Here is a 22,344-nt window from a genome sequence, read left to right as displayed (position 1 = left end):
AAAAAATCAGTTTCACAAACAACACTACTACTACTACCAGCTTCACTATCACAAATCATATAACCTTCACACAAAGAACAACACTTAACAAAAACATCAATACGATGAATATCACAAGAAAGTGCAAGTCCAACCATAACCTCCAAATCCTCTTCACTTTGTAGACCATAATAAGAATGTATGGGCATTGAATACGATATATTCAAAGAACTACCAACTAACTCACTCCACTTTGCACACAATTTATATACTAAATCTTTGAAATTAAATCCATCATTATACTTGATAACCAATGTCACACCTCTAAATTTGCACATAAGAACAAAGAATTTTCCATCACTATAAATCTTGCAACAAACAACAATTATATTTTAGCAAACAACTCAAACAACCTAAAGCAAAATCTGATACAGTGATTGAATTATCAACCAACTCAAACACATCTAAAAACCAACAGTGATAAATTTAACAATTAACACTACCTAAGACCAAGAGCATGAACAGTGAATAAGGTTTACATTTATTAGGCATGGTAACTCGATTTGAATCTTACCATTATATTATGCAACCTTTTCATCTCTTATTCCTATACTCGCTGATAAATTTATCTGTGTTGAAAAAGCTAATCCAACAATACCCCCAAACTACTCAGTGATAAAATTATCACTGTAGAAAATCACAACCAACACCTGTATTCAACCAAAACAATTTTGTAACCAAAAAAAAAAAAAAAAATTAATATTCATTACATATATATATATCTCAAATCTTTCAATATCATGATAAAAATATAAATTCAATCGCAGAAACAACAGAATAACAACAATATCATAAACAAAATCAAAATCACAAACTCAAACTAAAAAATACCAAAACATCGAAATTGAAATCAAAATCAAACGTACTAGTTGAGCTTCATCCACAAAATCGCAAATCACAAAATCTAACTATACACCAAACGCAGAATCACAAAACACGAAGATTCACAGATTTATAAAAAGCAAATCCCAAATCGAGCTCCTTCCATGAGATTGCAAATTGCAAAATCCAAATATACACCAAGCGCAAAATCACAAATCACGAAGCTCTACAATAATGCATTAACAAATCGCGAAGTTCCACAGAAATCCAAATCACAAACCCAAACCCAAACTCACATTACAGTATTTTGATAGAAAAAATCAAATAGAAACGTGTCAAAACAGGGAAAAACAAAACAGGGGTAAAACAAGTACAAAAGAAAGACTCCAGGACCTATTGGTGCACAACATCAATATTCAGGACTAAGAAGGGAATAACTATAAAAAGTAGGACCGGCTAGTAAAAAACCCATAAGTTAAAGGAAAAATTAAATCAGGCAGATCCGGACCATCGGGCCTGGGCCTCCGGAGGTCGTGGGCCTCCGAAGGTCGTGATGACACCTCAGAACCTCCTTTTTTATATGATCAAAAAAAAAAAAAGTTAAAGGAAAAATTACAACAGAAAAATAATAAAAATAAAATAAATGATGAATTGTTAATTTTATCAATTTAAATTTAATTTAATTTAATTTTTTATTTTTAATATAAACTATTTATCTATTTTTGTCAAGTAAAACCGAACGAAAATAATATTTTATTCATTAAATTCAATGTAAATGTAAATAAAAATCTAAAATATCATTTTTAATGGCTAAAATATAATTTTTTTTTATTAGTTTTACTTTAAAAAATAGACAAATAGTTTAAATTGAATCAAATTAAAAAATCAGCTTGCTTGTTAGGAATTTTATTTTTTTTAACTAATTTTGTTAAATAAAAAGAAAAATGCTTGGGTGTCTTGATTGAGCACCTCTAATCCATTTCTAATGATGTAATAAAATGACAAGAGAATATTTGTAATTTTTCAAATTACAAAGAGCAATTCATATTTTGAAAAAGGATTGAGTTTCTCTTATATTGAGATTTCAACATGAGATAACCAGATGGACATATAAGGCCCATCATAACTCTCATTTCAATAATGAAAATGGTTCATTTTGTAAAGTCCTCCATGAATAATATCCATGAAAAATTTAGGTCAATCCGATAATTATAACTTTTTATTTTATAATATTTTTTTTACAAAAAAATGAATAATTTGATTCAAAAATATATTTATCATCTATTTTTTCAGTGATAAATATAATAAAATAAAAAAATTATGAATATTAGATAGAACTAATTTATTTTAATAGATATTAGACTATCTTCAATGGTTACTCAAAATTGTCATCAAATTTAAATTTGATAAAAAAATAGTTTCTTTTCTTACTCCAACCGTTAAATCAAATACAATATCAAATTTAGAGTTTTAATTTTACTTTTTCTTTTATTAAACTGATAATTAATATGTATTTCATTAAACTACTATTTATTATCGTTGGATTTTTACTATCAAATGTCTTTTAACTAACAATAAAAATTTATAAAAAAAAATTATACTGATCGATCGATGGATGAGTAATTTAATAAAACTACAAAATCCTCCATTGAAACAGACTTAATAAAAAAATTAATGCCTAATACAACCAACTTTTCACAAAATGAAGATTTCGAATTATAAACGCCACAAGTTGTCTAACCTCTGTCTTCTTTGTATTTCTCATTTGTATCTCTCCATTTGTGTGTGGTGGGTCTCTTCCTCTTTCTCTCTCCTCTGTAGAACACAGGGGAGAGGGAGGGACGCAGAGGAGGAGGAGGAGGAGGAGGAGGAGGAGGAGAGAGAGAGAGAGAGCGAAGATTACCAAGCTCCATTTCGAATTGTTGCTGTATGTATAGGTTATAGAACTCGTCATTATCCATGGGCAACTGCTGGAACATTCGACCAAAAGTCGACCTCGTTTTCATCTCTGAGGCTCATTCTGGTAATCTTCTTTTTTGGGTTTTTCTCGCCTCTCTCTTCTCTCATCTGGGTTTGAATTTTATGATATTGTTCTTGTTTCATTTTTATTAATTCTTGTATATATATATATATATATATTTTAGGATTTCGTAACAAATTTTGAAATGGGTTGTAATTCGTGGGTTTCCTTGTTTCTCAATGTGTTGTTTTCATTATTTTCCTCTCATTTTGGGGTTAATCTCTCTTGGTTTTGGAATTTGTGGCAAAATGTTTCTTTCATACCTTTTTCTTTCTTCTTCTTCTTCTTTTTCTTCTTTTTTTTTTTTTTTTTTTTTTTTTTTTTTCGGGTTAGATGTAAAAGTAGGTTTTAATTGTGGGTTTTCTGAGTTTGGCTATGTTTTTTTTGGCACCATTGTAGCTTTTTGAGCATTCGTTCAAGTTTGACAGTGAAAACTAGTGTTTGTGGGATTGCCCGCGGAGGTGGGCTTTGCCAAAACTCGTAAATTCTTGGTGTCATGAATGTTTAATTCTCTATATTCTCTATACTTGTTCTAGTTCTAGTTCTCAATATTCATAACCATCATCAACCTTTGGTGATGTTGAGCGTTTTAGTGTCTGTCCGCACAACAGGCTAGTTATACATTTGGTTTTCAGAAGATGGGTTAAGGTTTATAACTGAACTTTTTAGTGATTTTTCATGCAGCATTTTACCGTCTTCATTCATTAACTATGAATTGTACTGCATTTAGCCGCCCTCCTCTGAAATTTTCTGGTTGATAGATTGTCTTAAGGGTGTTGTAAGCCACATTTTAATTTGCTTCTGTTGGGGTTTGGCTGCTTTTGCATCTAGTTTAAAATTCAAGTGCACTAGGTTTAAAATTTAAATGTATATTACTTTATCAGATTGCATTCATTCAGTAGACTACGTTCTTGACTGTTGGAAGTAAATTTTGATGGACTTGATTATGGCCCCCTTTTTTTTTTTTTTTTTCTTTTTTTTCTTCTTCTTGTTTTAATTTTAATGTTGTTTTTGGGTTCTATTTACTTATTGAAACATTCAAGGAAGACTAATTTCTTGCCATTTGTCAATAAATAACAGTACATATTGTTATCGGAATTAAATTCATTTTCATTTACATCATCTTTCCCACATTGTGTGTTTTCATATTCTTGATTCATTTGCCTAATGAACATGTGAAAGATCACGAAAAGATAGGAGTCTACTTATAATCCACATTTGGTTGCTGGATAAGGAGGACATGATTGGTCAACTTGTAGACAGTCTTGGCCGTTGCTCCCTTAGTTCCACGGCTAACGTCCACCTCCTCTGAGACACCTCATTCATCTCATTGTTAGGATGGGCCTCGTCTGATTTTAGTGGAAGAAATTACACTATTGTCTTTATGAACTAAAATCTTGACCCTAGTTCAAAAGGCCCTTTATTTTTCTCTCTCAAGAAAGCTTAGGGGGCAGTTTATCCTTATCACATCTCCTTAAAACAAATGAAGAAAGAACTTTAGAGACAAAGAGAGCTCATAATTATTGATGCCTTTCTTTATTTCTGTATAAAGGTGTAGTTTGGAAAACGTCTTTTTGGACATGATCACAACGTAAAGTTAAAGAAGATTCTCGATAAGTGCCTGTCCAACAGATAAAAAAGCAAGCCTTGTATTTTGTGACTTACTAAAAAAATTTATGGGGCATACCCAGCTTGGTGTAGAGTGTTTTCAATCTTTACTTCATGGCCATGTGTGCCATGTTATTAATGCCTATGCATATGTTTTTACTATCTCAACTTGTGTAAATTATTATATTTTCCTATACTTGTAATATTGCATTTCTAGTCCTAAAGAGTGTTCAGTCTCAATAAATTGGTAGTTTTTCCTTACAAGAGTGGCTTATAAAACCCAATAAATTTTAATGATATCAGATTCATTGAAAATTATGAATGTGTGTTGAGTTTGCATATATACAAAAGCACCATAAAGAGCCATGCAACGAAATAACAACTTCATAAATGGGTTATACTTTTATGCAAAAGACCATAGTGCACTATTTTTCAGCACATGTTCTAGGTAGACAAAGGAGTTTTTTCTTTATATTTGGTTTCAATTATATGACCAAACACGGAGATGGGTGGTTTGTAAACAACTGCCTATCATGCCAACATCAAAGACAAATGACCCTGTTATATACTATAACATCGCATTTAAACTTTCTTTGGAGACAACTCAGTTAACCACCTTATGTTGGTCTAACATCTGTTTCTGTGCCTTGTAAATAAGATTCAAATGTGATCTTAATTAAATTGTTTCAAAGTAGGACGTGCCAGTTTCCACTTCTACCATATTATCACATTTTTTTCCTTATTTCAGGGCCCCCAAAATGTCTAAACCAACCTCCTCCAATTTTGACTATCCATTCATCGACTGAAAAGGATAGAACTGCAAAACTGCCAAGTCCAATTTTGAATATCCATTCATCCAATGAAAAGGATAGAACTGTAAAACTGCCAAGTCCAAGATCCACGGGTGAGATATTGCCATCACCCCATGTGAAAGCCCTATCCTTTAATGAGCTTAAGAATGCTACTATAAACTTCCGTCCCGAGAGTCTTCTTGGAGAAGGTGGCTTTGGATATGTTTACAAAGGATGGCTTGATGAGCGGACTCTAACTGCCGCAAGGCCTGGATTTGGAACTATAGTTGCTGTGAAGAAGCTTAAACCCAAAGGCTTCCAAGGTCATAAAGAATGGCTGGTGAGTCTCTCTCATAATTCACTTAGGCTGTGTTTGGATTTAGGATTTGGAGCAGGATTTGTAAAAAGCGAAGGAAAAAGTGACAAAAATTTGGCTTATATTTCTTCACATTTCCATCCACATTTTTTTCCCCTTCACAAGCTTCTTCCTAAATCCAAGATCGAAACACAACCTTTTTGGCTTTATTTGTTTACTCAGAGCTAGTTGGTTGCAGTCGGAGGTAAATTATCTTGGCCAACTTCATCATCCAAATCTGGTAAAACTTATTGGCTATTGCTTGGAAGGTGACAACCGGCTATTGGTCTATGAGTTCATGCCCCGAGGCAGCTTGGAGAATCATCTATTCAAGAGTTAGTCAAAGTTCTCAATTTTTTTCCATAACACATTCTGTAAATCACACTTCATAGCCACCAGAGTAAACTACGAATTGCAAAGTTTCTGGTTTTAACCTTGCAAAAACATGCCATTTGGTTCGCTAATTTTTAAACTAAACCTTATTTTTAGGGAGTGCGAAACCTCTTTCATGGGAAACAAGGGTTAAGGTTGCCACAGGTGCTGCTCGGGGGCTCTCTTTTCTGCACGGCTCTGAATCACAAGTTATATACCGTGATTTTAAAGCTTCTAACATCCTGCTAGATTCAGTACGTAGAATGAAAACAAATTCTCTGCTTTAGCTTTGTGAGTTCATGGGCTCAGTCCACATGATTCCAGGACCTGTCGACTGTTAATTTGTTTAGCTTCTGGTAGTGTTATTTTCTTTTGCATTGTTACATTCTCTTGATTTAGGCCAATCCAGTTTTTACACATCTTCACTGTTTAACATTTTGGTACTTGATCCCCTACATCCATCACGTCTTTGCATCTCTTCATTTGTGATTGGGTTGGAGTTCATTTACGTGCTTCGTGCAGGAATTTAATGCAAAACTTTCAGATTTTGGATTGGCAAAAGCTGGCCCCACTGGGGACCAGACTCATGTATCTACTCAAGTCGTGGGTACTCATGGCTATACTGCCCCCGAATATGTTTCTACAGGTTTATTTCTTTGATCCAATATCTAAGTTTAGTTTATGGCAATTTATTTATAAATATGTAGGTAGCGTTTGGTAGAGTTTTAGAAATATGATTTGAGAATAAAGTTGTATTTTGAGTCTATGAATTTTGGAATTATGATTTGAGTGTAGAAAATTTTTTTGGTTATGAGTTTTGAAAAGAGTTTTCAAAACTTAATTAAAAAAGTTATAACTCATAACCAAACACACAACTCAAAACTCTATTGAAAATTCTGTTCAAACATAACCAAACTCTTTTTAAAATTCAATTCAAAAAAATAATTATTAAAAACAATAACATAATTTTTTTAAATTGAAAATATTACAAACAAAATAATTTTTTTTTAAAAAATAAATATTCAGTTACTGCTTTAAAATAACTTTTAATTGTATATTTGGTTGGAATTATTATTTTTAAATATTTTTGATTTAAAATATAAAAAAATATTATTTTTGTTAAAAAAAATCAAAAACAAAATTTCCCCCCCTTTCTTTTTCCAAATAACAGGTGCCAATTGCCAAAAAAAAAAAAACTATTCCAGTCAATTGGCCGGACGTCCGGGAGGATGACCGGGTAGACCCAAGTTGCGCTTTTCAAAATTCAAAATTCAAAAAAAACTCTCTTCTCCAAACAGAAACTGAAAACGAGTTTTGGAATGTTATATTGGAATTAATTTTTCATAATTTTAACCAAAGAAAGCATTGAAAACAGTTCTGGAATCATGTTTCCAGAGTTGCTCCAAACACAGCCGTAATTTTTCATTTCATAGCTGGCATTTTGTTGGTGGTTACTGTCTCTGTTGCTTCTAATTTTCCCGAAGAATTGTTTTACTTATGATCCTTTACTATACATTTCTATCATTGTCTTATTTAACATTTGATAGTTATTTGAATACTTTTAAAGTTAAGTTAGGAGTGCTTACGTGTAGGTCATAATAAGTGGACGTATTGTCTAATAGGTCTTATAAGAAAAATTTATCATAAAAAAAGTCACTAATTGTAAGTTTTAGCTACAATTTATAATAATCATGACAAAAAAAAGTCACTAATTTTTCATTTCATAGCTGGCATTTTGTTGGTGGTTACTGTCTCTGTTGCTTCTAATTTTCCCGAAGAATTGTTTTACTTATGATCCTTTACTATACATTTCTATCATTGTCTTATTTAACATTTGATAGTTATTTGAATACTTTTAAAGTTAAGTTAGGGGTACTTACGTGTAGGTTATAATAAGTGGACTTATTGTCTAATAGGTCTTATAAGAAAAATTTGTCATAAAAAAAGTCACTAATTGTAAGTTTTAGCGATAATTTATAAAAATCATGACAAAAAAAAGTCACTAATTGTCAATTTTTAGCGACATATATAAAAAATTATCACAAAAAAATTATTTTTAGTGACAATTTTATTAAGACTTATTTTCAATAGGATATGATGGAAATTAAGTCAAACTATTAGGACCTATTGGTAGTTTATTACTACAGATTAACAAGTGTTTGTTTTAACTGTCATAAAATTCAGTGTCAATGAATTCCATTGAAAATTATTTTCAAATTGAATTGGTTTTGCAAGAGAAGTCAGGCAATGGTGGTTGATTCTCAACACAGATATTCACTTAACCTGAGTATTATTTAACAAACTAAAGTTTTGGTAATTATTATGTAGTTATGATGCTCAAGTAGGGTAAAATTTTACTAAGATATAAATATAATTCGATAATTGCTAATGAGTTCCTTTAGTTAGTCTTTGAACTTTGAAATAAGGGATTGTATAGTGTGATTTCTTACTTATTTTCCAAATTCAAATCTTTTTTTTGAGAATCAGATTTTGATTATAGCAAAATCCACGAGAGAGGTTAAACTTTTGACTGAATTTAAAATCTCATAGTGAGGTTTTAATAAAACTTAGTAGCAGGAATTGTCTCAGATGGTGATGACTCTGAGGAAGAAATGCGATTCTGTGCTTCTGAGGAAGAATCGCAGCAGAATCGCGAATCTGAGGAGAGGGAAACGCGAATCTGATACGAGAAGGAAGCACTCTTGAGAGGGCAAGGAGAGAACCTGGTCGCTGGCTTTGATCATCTGTTCGATGACTTCGATCTCGCGTCCTTTGACTTCCCCTTCGAAGCCCTAGTCTTTGTCCCTCTCTTCGAAGCCCTAAGTCGTCGTCTCCCTCTCTTCTCTCACTCTTGATCTCCTCTTCGTCTCTGTTTGCTTCTCTCTCTCTTCGTCTCTGTTTGCTTCCCTTGCTTCTCTCTCGATCTATTCTGCTCTCTCTCTCTCTCCCTTTCCGCTTTTATATTTGACTTTGTTTTATATAATATAATTTATTATATATAATATAATTTATTATAAAAAATATAATTTTTATGTCTAAAATAAAATATTATTTATTTTATCATTTATAATATAATTTTTGTTTGTTATTTATTTTTTATTTTTTTTAACAGAATTTATTATTTCTTAACTTTTTAACATATAATAAATAAAATAAATCATCTAATTGTTTAAAAGAAATCTATTTAAATCATATATAATAAAAAAAATTAAAAATTTATAAAATAAAACATCTAATTTTTATTTATTATTTATTTTAACACAATTTATTATTTCTTATTTATTATAATAAATAAAATATAATTAATAAAAATAATACATAAACGCTCCTAATTTACGACTCCTCTAAGTGGCCATGTTCCCCCGCTCCCGCTCCCGCTCCCGCTCCGTGCAACTAAGTAATAAAATACCATACCACCAGGAATTGGAAAGTTGAATTCCAAATTCAAACTAATGTTCTCAACCAATGGAGTTATTTTATTTTATTTTTAAAGGTAAGATTCTCATCATTTTTTATTTGAATGAAACATGTTCATATTCCGAAACAGTATTTGAATTGAATTTCCTGTTGCTACCTTCAAAACTCCTTTTAATACCATCAATACATTCTTTTATTGTTAAAATAACTTCAAATTCAATGGGTGATTGGAAAATTCTTTTATTGTCTTAATCAGATGCATATTGCAACCCCAAATCCCCAAAACGGGTGGCCTTAGATAAAATTTTGAGGATTTAGATCTACTTTACTTGTGTTAGTATTATTAGTGTACAGAAAAGCTGTAAAGTCAAGCATAGCTAGTTGTCATTTATATTATATAATATGTAATGTTTCCTGCTTTCGGTGCCTAACTTAGCATCCTATGCTGTCATCTCCTCTCTATAAAGAGAGTGTTCATCTTCTTGTAATAATACACAGAAATACAGAGTTATTCATTTTGCTCTCTCTCCCTCTCTTTATCAAACTATTCTTACATGGTATCAGAGCAAGGTTGAGAACCTAAGTAATTCCACTTCACCGGCGGGCGGCAGCCTCGCCTTGGCTGCCCGCCGGACCTCTACACATATCTTCACTCCGCTGCCACAAATTATTCTTCTTGATCTTGATCTTCTTGTTGCTGCTGCTGCTGCTGCAGTAGTTTCTAACAAATTCCATCTTGGTCACCTCCACTCCACTCTTCTTCACCACCTTGCCGGAGCAAACATTTCTACACTGTTAAAAAAAAAAAAAAAAAAAAAAAAAAAAAAAAAAAAAATTAGATGTGAAGAAGAGGTCTGTGTCATACCTGATTCGAGCGATGCATCGGTGAACATTTATTGCCTTCAACGAACTGAAGCACAGATAGATTGTTGATTGTACAACCCACTAACCCCATTCGCAAATTGCTGTCGATTCTTTCTCCGCTTTTTAACGACTTCAAATCCATCACCCTCTTCATTCGTACTCTTGTTTACTTCCGATGTTTTTGACTGCTTACCGTTGCCACTTTCAGAATCCAAGTCTGCCTTAGCTTCGTTCCCACAAAGAATTTTTATAACTGCGCTATCGTTGGCAATCGCTTCTGATGAATTTTCTGAATACTCAAACTTTTTCTTGTTCACTGCAACAGACTCACTTGCAGGATCAAGATTATGTTGAACCGATTTTACAATGAAGCTAAGCAGTATCTGCCTTGCTAGCTTCGCTTTCTCTCTATCCTCTCATCTCTATCCTCTCTCACATTCTCAAATTATTATTTCACGGGTGAAAATACTGCTCCCAGTCTGTCATAATTGTTTCAGGAAGCACATGGGCTCCTTTAGCTACTGCTGCAAGCACTTGAGATAGTTGCTATTTTAAAATCAAGTAAGTGGGTTTATTTATCATGATGGGGCCATAAGTTTTTTTAGTGGAGATTATATATATGTTATATGGTTCATATCTGAACATCATTGGTCTTCAAGTGGGAATTGGAGGGATTTTAAACTTGGTAATGGAAAAGTGGGTTTGCGTGCGTCTTTGGTTGATAAGTGTGATATAATGATGCTGTCCATGCCTTGGATAGTGGGCTACATGGGTATTCTTCTCCCACGTAGAAAAAAAAAAAAAAAAAAAAAAACAAAACAAAACAAAACAAAAAAAAAAAAAAAACAAAAACCAACAGTCTGATCACACAACACTTCCTTCTTTATTATTATTATTTTTTTTTAATCACCCCATGTTCCTCTGTTCCCACATACCCCAAGCACGACATCACCTTTCTTTTATTATATATATATCTATATATTTTATTATAATCTCTTACCCCAACACTAAACACACACCAAAAAAAAAAAAAACCCTTCTACATCTTCACTCTGTGTTGAGCTATTTTGCTCCACTTTATCAATCCCTTTGTTTCAACCTCAAATAGGTTTCTATCTTCACACCTATTTGAGTTTGAGGGAGGGTATTCTACATATATCATGGTGAGCATGGTTACACACCATGCGAACCACCAAAGCTGGTGCGCATGGTTATACACCATGGGAACCATCCAAGCCACCCCATGGCGCACTTCCTAAGTCGCCCCCTTGGTGCACCACCACAAGCTGCTACAACGGTCCGACATGACCCCGTAAACTGTCTTCTACATCGGTCCGACATGACCCCATAAACTGTCTTCTACATCGGTCTGACACGACCACACAGTGTCTGCTACATCGGTCCGGCATGACCTCGTAAACTGTCCTGCTACATCGGTCCGGCATGACCTCGTAAACTGTTCTGCTACAACGGTCTGACACAACCATACAGTGTCTTCATCAACGGTTCGACACGACCATACTGTGTCTCCTATCCTATTTTATTTTCTTGTTTTGTTACTCTTTCCAAACTCAAGTTGGTTTGTGTCTATCCTCCTTGAGTTTGAGGGGGGCTGTTAGTATTATTAGTGTACAGAAAAGCTGTAAAGTCAAGCATAGCTAGTTGTCATTTATATTATATAATATGTAATGTTTCCTGCTTTCGGTGCCTAACTTAGCATCCTATGCTGTCATCTCCTCTCTATAAAGAGAGTGTTCATCTTCTTGTAATAATACACAGAAATACAGAGTTATTCATTTTGCTCTCTCTCCCTCTCTTTATCAAACTATTCTTACAACTTGAATGACCTCTGGCAGCTTTAGAAACTTTGCTTTCATTACCTTCACTACCAACTATATTGGTTGTATCTTGTATGCATTGTGTGATAATCTTTATCTGGCTTGTGCCAAAGGTTTTGAAATGGTTTACCAACTTTTGAAATTACATTATCATTATGCTCGGGATTGTGAAATCAAAACACCATCTCTGTGATAATTTTCATCTTTATCTTGCTTATGCCAATGTTTTAAAACAAAAATAAAAATGATCTAATATTTTTTAGACTACTTTAGCATCATACTCGGGACTATGAAATTAAACATCATCTCTGTGATAATTTATTTGAAGTAATGCAATGGTATGAAATAATTTACCTCTATGGTCTTTTCCAATTCTTCCAGCCATTCCTGTGACATTCAACTCATAAGCAATAGAATTCAGTGACCACTTCAAATTTTCTAAGATACCATACCTACCGTGTTTTTTCCAACAAATTGGAAAGCTCTCATTTTTTTTTTTACACATAAGCATCCCTTAGGGTCGGTTCATTCCACACTAGTGGGTCCTACTTGTTTATCTCTCATTTGTGTTCCATTCTGTGAAATCTTTTTGTATTACTAGCAGAACTAGGACAATAGTACACTTACACAAATGGTTTTCCTATTGGCAGGTCGGCTGACTGCGAAGTGTGATGTATATAGCTTCGGGGTTGTATTGCTGGAGTTGCTTACAGGCCGGCTCGCCGTTGATAAAACAAAGGTCGGTGTTGAGCAGAAGTTGGTGGAGTGGGCAAAACCCCACTTGGCTGAGAAAAGGAGGATATTCCGAATCATGGACACCAAGTTGGAAGGCCAGTATCCTCGAAGAGGAGCTTGCATCGCCACCACTCTGGCGATGCACTGTGTAAACCCCGACCCGAAAGCCCGCCCCCAAATGGATCAGGTTTTAAATATTCTTGAAGAGCTTCCATCCATAAAACGTTCCACTCCAAAGCAACCAACGGTACCCAGCCCTCTTGTCAAGTCCACAGCAACTAGTCCTCATATCAAGTCCCCAGTACATCACGACCATCCTTCACCAATGAACCTAACTTCCCGAGGATATCCATTGCCTGCCCATGTGAAATCTCCACAGCAACGATGATTAGGAGCTATTATTCAACTCGGTTTGGTTCTTCAATGTAAATCCTTTTTTCTTGGCCCAGTTTAGTGGGATAGAATCTTTGATCATAATAAGAACATTTTGTTTTCTTATTATTTTGATAATAATTTTCATGTTTTTGCAATGTGGCAGTCCAGGCAGCATCATGGAGTGCTAGCAATATGGGCATTTTCACATTTTCTAAGGGCAATGAAATTCAGATACGTCGTGATGCACATGGTTTACAGGTGACTCTGGATATATGATGTTGATTCTGTAGGAGTCAGTCCAATGCAGCCCCTATCTTGAAAATGGAAAACTCACACAAACCAAATTTAGTGAACAAAGGGCCATTTCAAGATGGAAGCCAAGCAAGGGCTATTCAAGACTGTCTTGATTAAGTTTGGATGGAGTTTGCTAAAGTGAAAGTTTGAGAAAAGCATGCTAATCCCAACCTAAAGCTTGGTTTGTGAGGTTTTTCAGCTAATTTTGCAATTTGTGCACAAGTTAAACCACTCAGGAGAGAAGTAGAGTATTTTCCTTTTATAAGAGAGTTGTTGATGTTGCAGATCATGAAAGGAAAAAAAAAATAGAAAAGAAAAAGAAAAAAAGAGAGTTGTCGATAATGTAGTTTGCAAGAGATTTATGTTCTTGTGAGAATATAGGATCAATAAGAGAGTTAAGGTTTATGTAATGTACCTCACTCCATTCCAATATGCAAGTTGTGTGTTATTGTGATTCTTTTGGTTAGGCAACAAAGTGAAATTAGGCCCGTTTGGGGAGAAGTATTTTTTTTGTTTGGGTTAAAATAGTAAAAAAAAAATCACAAAAAGTAGAAATGTCACATGTTATATATTAATCAATTATTTTTTCTTTTATAACTATCTATTTAACTAATAAAATTAAGAGAAATTACAAACCATGCTAACTTTTCAAAAATAATTATAAATACATGAAAAAATTTATGATTTTAATAACTAAAATCTATAAACTTCACCATGTATGTGAATTTTTTTTTTTTTTGGTCTTTCAACTGAAATGTTATTTTTCTAAAAAATTATTTCAAATACACGAATTTTTTTCATCTCATAAAAAAATCAAGAAGTCACTAAAAAAATTACCAAATGATTCCTCTATTATGATATAACTTCAAGATGTGTTTTTGGTTGCGATATCATGTGATTATTGATTATGACAAATTTAGTTATGACTAAATTTATGTTAGTTATTTCATAACTAGAATCACAATAAATTGATCAAGAATTCTTGCAGTCCATAATAATTTTTATTAAGGAACGTGCGGTAGGATTTTTTTTTAGTATTACCCATATATTATACAGGCTAAAGATTATGCTCTATGTTTTCAAATCTCTACATAATTTTTTAGAAGTGCGTGTAAATTGAATTATTCATATATTATACAAGGATTTTTTGTTTCAAAATATTTATAACTATTGGATGGTTGAAAATCTCAATATTTTCAATAATCAGACATAATTTAATAGATATAAATATTTAAAATAGAGGGCCAATCCAATTTGGACTGTGCCCTAATTTGATAATCTGATTAGTTGATCATTTGTGTGCCTATGTGTAGCTGATTCACATTCGAGAGTTATAACTACATAATTTTGATCACATTTATTTTTAATAAAATGGATGATACGTATAATTTTAAAAGTAATTTTTATTTTTATTTTTGTGATTAAAACAAATTATTACATTTATTGGATCAATTTTATTACTTAGTTTTTTCTTTTTTTTCCTCATTTTTTTAATTTTTTTTGTGTGTGAATAATCTCTATACATGATGATACTACATATACTGTATATATACACATATCATTCTATATAGGCTTACTATTAACCGTCCATATCATCAAATACTTATGGTGAACCCACATGTCCCAAGCATCGGGATCCTCTAAAGTGATTAGTGTAGAATGAAGTGTTGTGCGACACGTGTCTCATTTAATGGGTTAAAGGTTGAGATTTCTTTTCATCAAAATGACGTCGTTTTGATGAAGAAGAAAAAGAAAAAAAAAAAAAAAAGAATCAGTTAAAGGACTTAGAGAGAGAAAGATCAACAAAGAAGAAGAAGAAAACTCATTTCTCAAATCACTTGATTTCCCTTTAAAATCATCAATTGAAACAATATTTGCTCTGACATCACCATTTCCATTTGCAATCTCTTCAATTTTCCCCAATAGAGCCATCAAATTCCTTATGAAATCTTTGTATTGTTGCATTTCACATCATCTATACAATGTTTTTAGCAAAACCTATCATCTATACAATGTTTTTAGCAAAACCTATCAAATCACTTGATTTTCCTCTAAAATCACCCTTAAAATGATGTCGAAATTACAGGACCTTCAACTATAAACGGAATAGCAAAAAGAGACCCAGCACATTGAACAATTGCTTGAAACACCCGAATGCGAAAAATCCACCTCCAAAATCACTTCTGAGTCAAAAACTTGAAACATGAACACAATCCATCAAGAGCAACCCCAAAATATATTCCAAAAATATCTTATAAAAATCAAGAATAGAGGGAACAATAAGTAGCAAACAAAAGTGACTCAGAGTCTGCATGTGGGTCTATTGTGTCTAGAGACCCTAAGTTTGAATTACCCAAACTCAAGTTTGGAGGAAGAATCCTTGATTTCTTTCAATCTGTTCAAGATTCTTCAATAAAGGCTTTGTCGGTAGCTCCGAAGGATTTGTTTTCCTTTACAACTCAAACATTGGAAACCTTGTTCAAGTCAGCGGATAAATTTCTTCAATCAGTTATCATCGATGTTATTTAAATTTGTGGAGATGTATTTATGAGGTCGTGCCAAGTGGCCGAGGTGCCGCCGAGGTATTGGCCGAGGTGCCACTTGGGCGAGTCAGATTGCCGAGATAATTGTGGTATTGCCGAGATATGGTGCGGTAATACCAAAATCCGATATATTTGAATAGAGGATAAGAGTCCTAGATAAATGATGTCGTTAGTTCGGATAAGGATGAAATTGTTGAGTAATTCATCTATATCTAACTAAGAATCTGGCATAAACATTGTGCTTGAGTCCTATGAAGTGAGACTTCTAGGGGACGAGTACACTATTGGCTATAAAAGTAAGACACCCTCGTGGGTCTAAGATATGCTTTGATTTGTGCATTGAGTATTTGTTCGATATCTTTGAGAGATAAGTTTGATTGACTTGATTGTCGAAGTACCCCTAGGTGGACGAGCCATCATGGTATTCTTGTCTTCTTATTGGCAGGTGCTTGGTTTAATCTATTCTACTGCGTGCTTTTCAGCTAAGTTTTCTGTTTGGTTGTGAGGTCGAAAATCAACACCCACAATTTGGCGCAATCTGTGAGAACTTAGTAAGAATAGATGGTCAATGCCAGACAAGAGGTGAGGCGGGAATGACATGCACAGTGGGGAAGAGGAGTACGTAGATCCCAATGTTGGAGGGGGAAACAATAACAAAGAAGTTCAGTAAGTAAATCCTGATGCCAATAATGGCCTGAAAAGAGGCAACTGGGAAGAATACTACAACAAAAGCGACTGCCAGGTATGAAAAGAAAGATGCCTGAGGAGAGATGATGAACTAAAGGACTTGGCAAACAAGTTGACAGACCTGCAGACCGTGGTGAACTTTATGCTGCAGAGCAAGGTGATGTAGGTGACTCTGCCTTTACTGGAAACGTTGACTCCAGCAAGAAACACCAACGCCCAGAAGGAGGGATTGGCTACAGTGCCAATAGTTCCCCAACATGAAAAGAGACTTGGGGATAGAATCGCGGCAGGAGAAGTCCCAAAGAACCGCGAGGACTAGCGAAATCCAGATCAGATCTCAGCAGGTCAATGGGCAGGGCCTCTGTTTTGACAACGTGGCAGATGTAGAGTGTGACACCCCAAAATTTAAGGACATTATAATAAGTTTTAGAATTTAAAACCAATTTTCTTAATTAAGAACTCCTCATCAATGTTGCCACTAAGTTTACCATCATCCATTAATTAACAATACAGAAATTAAAAGTTCTTAACTTACAACTTCAATAAAACTTAAGACTTGGTTTGGCATATCTTAAAAAAGTCAAAAAGTCAAAAAATTACTAAAAAAGTTAAAAAGTTATTACTATTCACTAAAAAAAATATTAAAAAAATTAATTTTATAAAAAAAAAGTACAACTCATATGTCACGTGAGTTGTACTTTTGTTGCCCACCGTTTGTACAAAGGGAACATGCGGAGAAGCAAACAAGATGGTGCTGTTCGGCCCGTGGAGACCCATCTAGGGTCCTGTTTTGATAATCTGAATCGTCAATGTGTAGAACTCGTCAAGTAATATATGCTTATAAAAAATCACGTTGATTGGATATCGCTAACTATATGATCAAATCAGTTTTGTATACAAAATAGATGGTGTTATAGTTAACGGTTGATAAAAAAACTAATCCGATCAGATAGCTATCAATATCCGATTAATGTGATTTTTTACAAGCATATAGTACTCAACGAGTTCTACACATTGAACTATTCTGATTAGCAAAACGGGACCCGTGGTGCGCCCCCACGAGCCGAACAACACTGTCTAATTCAATACTTGAAAAGGGGCAAGCTTCTCTTATACACTACTCTGCCCACTGTACTGCCTACTCTGCCTAAGCTTTTCCTATACACTAATTTATACAATTTTTTAATATACATTTTTTCGTAAAAAGTCAAAAAGTTATCCCAAATAACCATTTTCCCCCTTAACTTTTTAGTTTAACAAATCAAAAAGTGCACTTATTTAGAATACCCCAAACAACCCCTTAGTCTTAGTACATGCAAGAAAGACACACAAAAAAAAAAAAAAAAAAAAAAGAGAAAGAAAAAGAAGGAAAAGAAGAAAGAAGACTAGAGAAAAACTATAAAAAAATTCAAAAAAAAGGTTCATGGAACTTAAGCACACTTCAAGCTAATCAAGGCTGAATGTCGTCTTCCAAGACCTTGGTGTTTCTTTCGGTTTCTTCGATACCTGGCATAAAACGTCAGGGCAACGGGAATGCCAATGAGTGACGAGCTCAATAAGATACTACAACCTGAAAACACCTATCCGATAACAATACTCACAATTAATGAATAATGTGTAGTAACAGAGTAACAAGCAGTCGTTTAATAAGCATAATAGGAATGCTATCAGTTGAAATAATAACAACAGATAATAAGAACAATGGCAAGCGGAAGCAACAATTTATCATAATGAAAATGTCAACTTTTCTTTTAAATTAACATAAGTTTAGTTTATTAGATAAGTCTAAGTAACTCCCCGCGGAGCACTATTTCCACTCAACCTCTAAGCAATGGTCATGGGCAATTTTGACTCCCCCCTGGTCAAATATCCCCTTGGTCAAATATTCAAATGTTACTTGCTGTAACTACCAATGATGCCCACATACTAGGGTTACGAACCCGAGTCGTGACATCACAGTTTGCTCCAAGGGAACAGTCTATGTTATGACACCCGCACCACCAACCTTATATCACTTATACCGATAAGAGCCGAAATACCTTCCCATGCCATGTTACGGTTCGCAACTCACTTGCTCAAGACTCTAAATCGGGCTCACCCATCACTTTTAAACTTTAATGCATCGGTTCAATTTCATGTTTCTTTACTTCGTTGAATTCACATTTTGATGCATGTATGAGTTTTAGTTTGCAAACCACAGTGACATAAGGTTTACATAGCACAACATAATCACGTATGACAACCAAAATAAATTTTATAGAATATCTTAGAAGTCATCACAAAATTTCAATGAATTTCTCACACTTCTTCTTTTCAGCACTGTATGGTTAGACTAAAAACAATGAAACCCATGTCAAACGAAGTTCAATTATTACAATATTTTAACTGGTGCTATTTCATTGAGTTAGGAAAATATTTCACGAAGAATACCAGAGCTAAAAACAATTTTAAAATGGAGAAATAAAATTTGGAAGAAAACTGGCTTCTGGGACAATGAGTTACAGTAACTTCCATCACAGGTGATCTGTGTTTGAAAAATAAAAAGGGGCACCAAACGGTGTCAAAAAGAGGTATGGTCAGATATTTTTGCTAGATATTTGAGTTTAGAACATATTTCCAGAAGAGTTTGAAGACTGAAAATCAATGGAAGATGGTCAAATAATTTTTCTAAGAAAATAGGACTGATTCTGTTGCATTTTAGTAAAACTACAATTTCTCCTTTATACTTATCCATTTTTTGTGAAATCAGTGGAAAATGAAAGATAACTCTTATATCTAACTATCCCATGTGGTCATGCAGAAAAATACCATTTGCAGAGAAAATGGGACCTGTTTGAAGTCACTGTTTTTGCTGTGTTGTGAACAACACTTCGGACAAATATTTACTTCGGTAAGAAAATGGTGTCCAATGATTTTATAAAAATTTACACATGTATAGAACACCTATATATAGTCCCAGTACCAACAAATTTTTTACATAAGTTATTTTCAATTTATTAAAGCATTTTACCTCCGATGAAACTTGACATAGTGGAGAAAATATAAGTTTCGATTAAAAGTGAATCAACCTTATCTCATCTTACCCCCATGCAAGATTATTTCAAACAATGGAGAATATTTGAACACATAAAAAGATAAAATCAATAGCTAAACCATCTGTAACGCCTTCAAAATAAACTCATAAATCATCCAACAATAGCATGCTTAAACATAAATGAATAAAGTATAAATATATTCCATCAGAGTAGTCTTTACAAAATGTATTACATGTTGACATCAAAAGTAAATGCCCTATGGGCTTACAACTTTTCAAGTCAACACTTGGTTACAAAAAAAGAGTACTAACTCTATACACAAAAAGCCCTTGGCTTGATATACAGGTAATACAATAAAAAACACAAAACAACCCAACAGTCTCAAGCCTCCCAAGCTATGTCCTTGGAGGTGGCATGCTACCTGTACCTGAAAATGATGTCCCATATAGGGTGAGCCACAGCCCAATAGAAATATAATAAACCAACTATAAACAATGACTAAAATAACAGTGTTCGATAGATGGTCCACACTTATATTTCCACTTATAACACGTTACAGTTTCATGACATTTAAGTCTATGTTACATTTCATTTCCCATTTCTTTCTCAACTTTGAGTTTGAAAGCAAGGCTTAGAACCAAGCCAAATAACTTAATGAGATTACGACTCATCTTTAAAACACTTTCGAAATTCATGATGGATACACATTTTGGTGCTGTATCAATAACACAGAGAAACACTTCTATACTTCACAATTGATAACGACATACATTTTAGTGCTATATCAAATCAATTCAAGCACTTCCATAATCCACACTTGATACACATTGTAGTGCTGTATCAATGTCACACAAAATCCGGTTTAGAGGTCCATCTCCTATCTTCCCCTAAACCGTGGAGTACATCCCCTATCTCCTCCTACACACAATATATATAAACATAGATCATATACATAATCAATCAATACATAAAGTTAATGTATTATTCCAACCGCTATACTCGATAACATACTCAATCGATTAGTTTTAGTTTGCCTAATCATCATGCATTGTTTACAACAATCAAGACTATCCTCCACCGATAGCCCAAAGCAGTTATTTCTAAACAGAAAATAAATGCACCAAATGGATAAAATATCAACATTTCAACTAGGTGAGTGATAAATGATCCAACTACACCCTTTAATCCCATACGTTCCCAATTTCAACATTCTCAATTCAACTTCTCATTACTCAAAATTAATTTTACAAATTAATTCATCAATGTAATTAGGGCATTTCCCATAATTAACAAAACAACCCTAAGGTTCCATTTCTATTAATAACCCAACATTTATCTCATTTCTCCATGCTAAACATGCATATAGGCTTATATAAATAAAACCCCATCTTTTGTAAAATTACACAAAGACCTAAACTTTCTCAAAATTATCCAACAATCCCCAACATATCAAAATGCTAAAATTTAAAGACAAAGCTCATAAGGAGGAGTAGGATATCCCTACTTCGAAGTTAGAGCTCAAATGGAGAAGAAGACCAAAACCAAGTGCTCCAAACTCAAAACTTTTTGGATCAAAACAAAGCCCTCGACGATCAGCACGCTTTTTACAAAGGCCGAAGGATAGGAGAACACTCTAACTAGATCAAACCCTAGAGAGAAGGGAAACCCTAGAGAGCGAGGCTCTGAAAAGTGTTTTTAGAAAGTAAGAGAGAGAGAGTGAATGTAAAAAGTGATTCAAAAATGCCCAGCTACCCACTGATAGACGACACTCTCGCTCGAGCGGAGAATATAACGCTCGAGCGTCAAGCACAAAAATCTGGACACGCTCGAGCGCAAGAAGGCCCGCTCAAGCTCCAAGACATAAGAATAAAATACATCCGCTCGAACGTGAAAACCAGTCCGCTCGAGCGTAGATTTCTCCCTCCTAGAACTTTCATAGACAAAGCACTACCGGCTCGAGTGCGACCCGCTCGAGCGTAGGAAACCCGTTCGAGCGTGAAAAACACACATGCAGAAGTTTTGCAGGGACACGAGATACTGGGAGTGTGTAAATCCCGCTCGAGCGCAACAAGGCCCGCTCGAGCGGACAACCAAGAACCAAAACTCCGCTCGAGCGCAGCATGACCCGCTCGAGCGTAACACCAAAAACCCGGGCAACTACATTTGAGACCAAAACTCAACCTACCTGTTCGAAACACGCCCAACACATCCTAAAACTCAAACATATGGAATTAAAGGATGACAACAAGATAAACAACCACCAACTCCACGGAACCAAAGTCCGGAATACAACAATTACAGAAAGGGAAAACCGAAATCGCTATAACATCTAATCTATGTTTGCAAGAAGGAATAGAAATCGTATAATTATGAAATTATTATTCTATCAAAATGTAAACATGCATTGAGCTATTCTTGCTATGTGTGTATTAACAATGCACACTCTTGCATATTTTTAATATATAGATTCAGTAAAAAAAAATATCTAAGGGATGATAGAGGTTGAGTATTCCTACCTTAAGAGTTTTTACAAACTATTCTCAAGATTA

General features: G+C 34.0%; 1 protein-coding gene across 2 annotated transcripts; it reads left to right on the top strand.

Moving 5' to 3' along the window:
* The first annotated feature begins 2,599 nt into the window (after positions 1-2,599).
* LOC114295511 (putative serine/threonine-protein kinase PBL3) lies at positions 2,600-13,984 on the top strand. Of its 2 annotated transcripts, none has more exons than XM_082866583.1 (7): positions 2,600-2,884; positions 5,238-5,620; positions 5,835-5,970; positions 6,125-6,261; positions 6,530-6,653; positions 12,777-13,286; positions 13,405-13,984. In XM_082866583.1, exons 1-6 carry the CDS (start codon positions 2,821-2,823, stop codon positions 13,247-13,249), a joined length of 1,317 nt encoding a protein of 438 aa, XP_082722709.1. In that variant the 5' UTR covers positions 2,600-2,820; the 3' UTR covers positions 13,250-13,286; positions 13,405-13,984. The 2 variants fall into 2 exon arrangements, with proteins under 2 accessions (XP_082722709.1, XP_028095548.2); XM_028239747.2 differs by having other exon boundaries at positions 13,400-13,984.
* Positions 13,985-22,344: the final 8,360 nt, after the last annotated feature.

This window comes from Camellia sinensis, chromosome 4 (genome assembly GCF_055761805.1).
Source record: "Camellia sinensis isolate YWXY chromosome 4, ASM5576180v1, whole genome shotgun sequence".
Lineage (NCBI taxonomy): Eukaryota > Viridiplantae > Streptophyta > Magnoliopsida > Ericales > Theaceae > Camellia > Camellia sinensis.
This window is presented reverse-complemented; position numbering and strand designations above follow the sequence as displayed.

Coding starts and splice junctions, on each gene's coding strand:
- LOC114295511 (XM_082866583.1), top strand. CDS start 2,821: ATGGGCAACTGCTGGAACATTCGACCAAAAGTCGACCTCGTTTTCATC. Junction 5,621..5,834: donor AAGGTCATAAAGAATGGCTG/GTGAGTCTCTCT, acceptor AGTTGGTTGCAG/TCGGAGGTAAATTATCTTGG. Junction 6,262..6,529: donor CTAACATCCTGCTAGATTCA/GTACGTAGAATG, acceptor TGCTTCGTGCAG/GAATTTAATGCAAAACTTTC.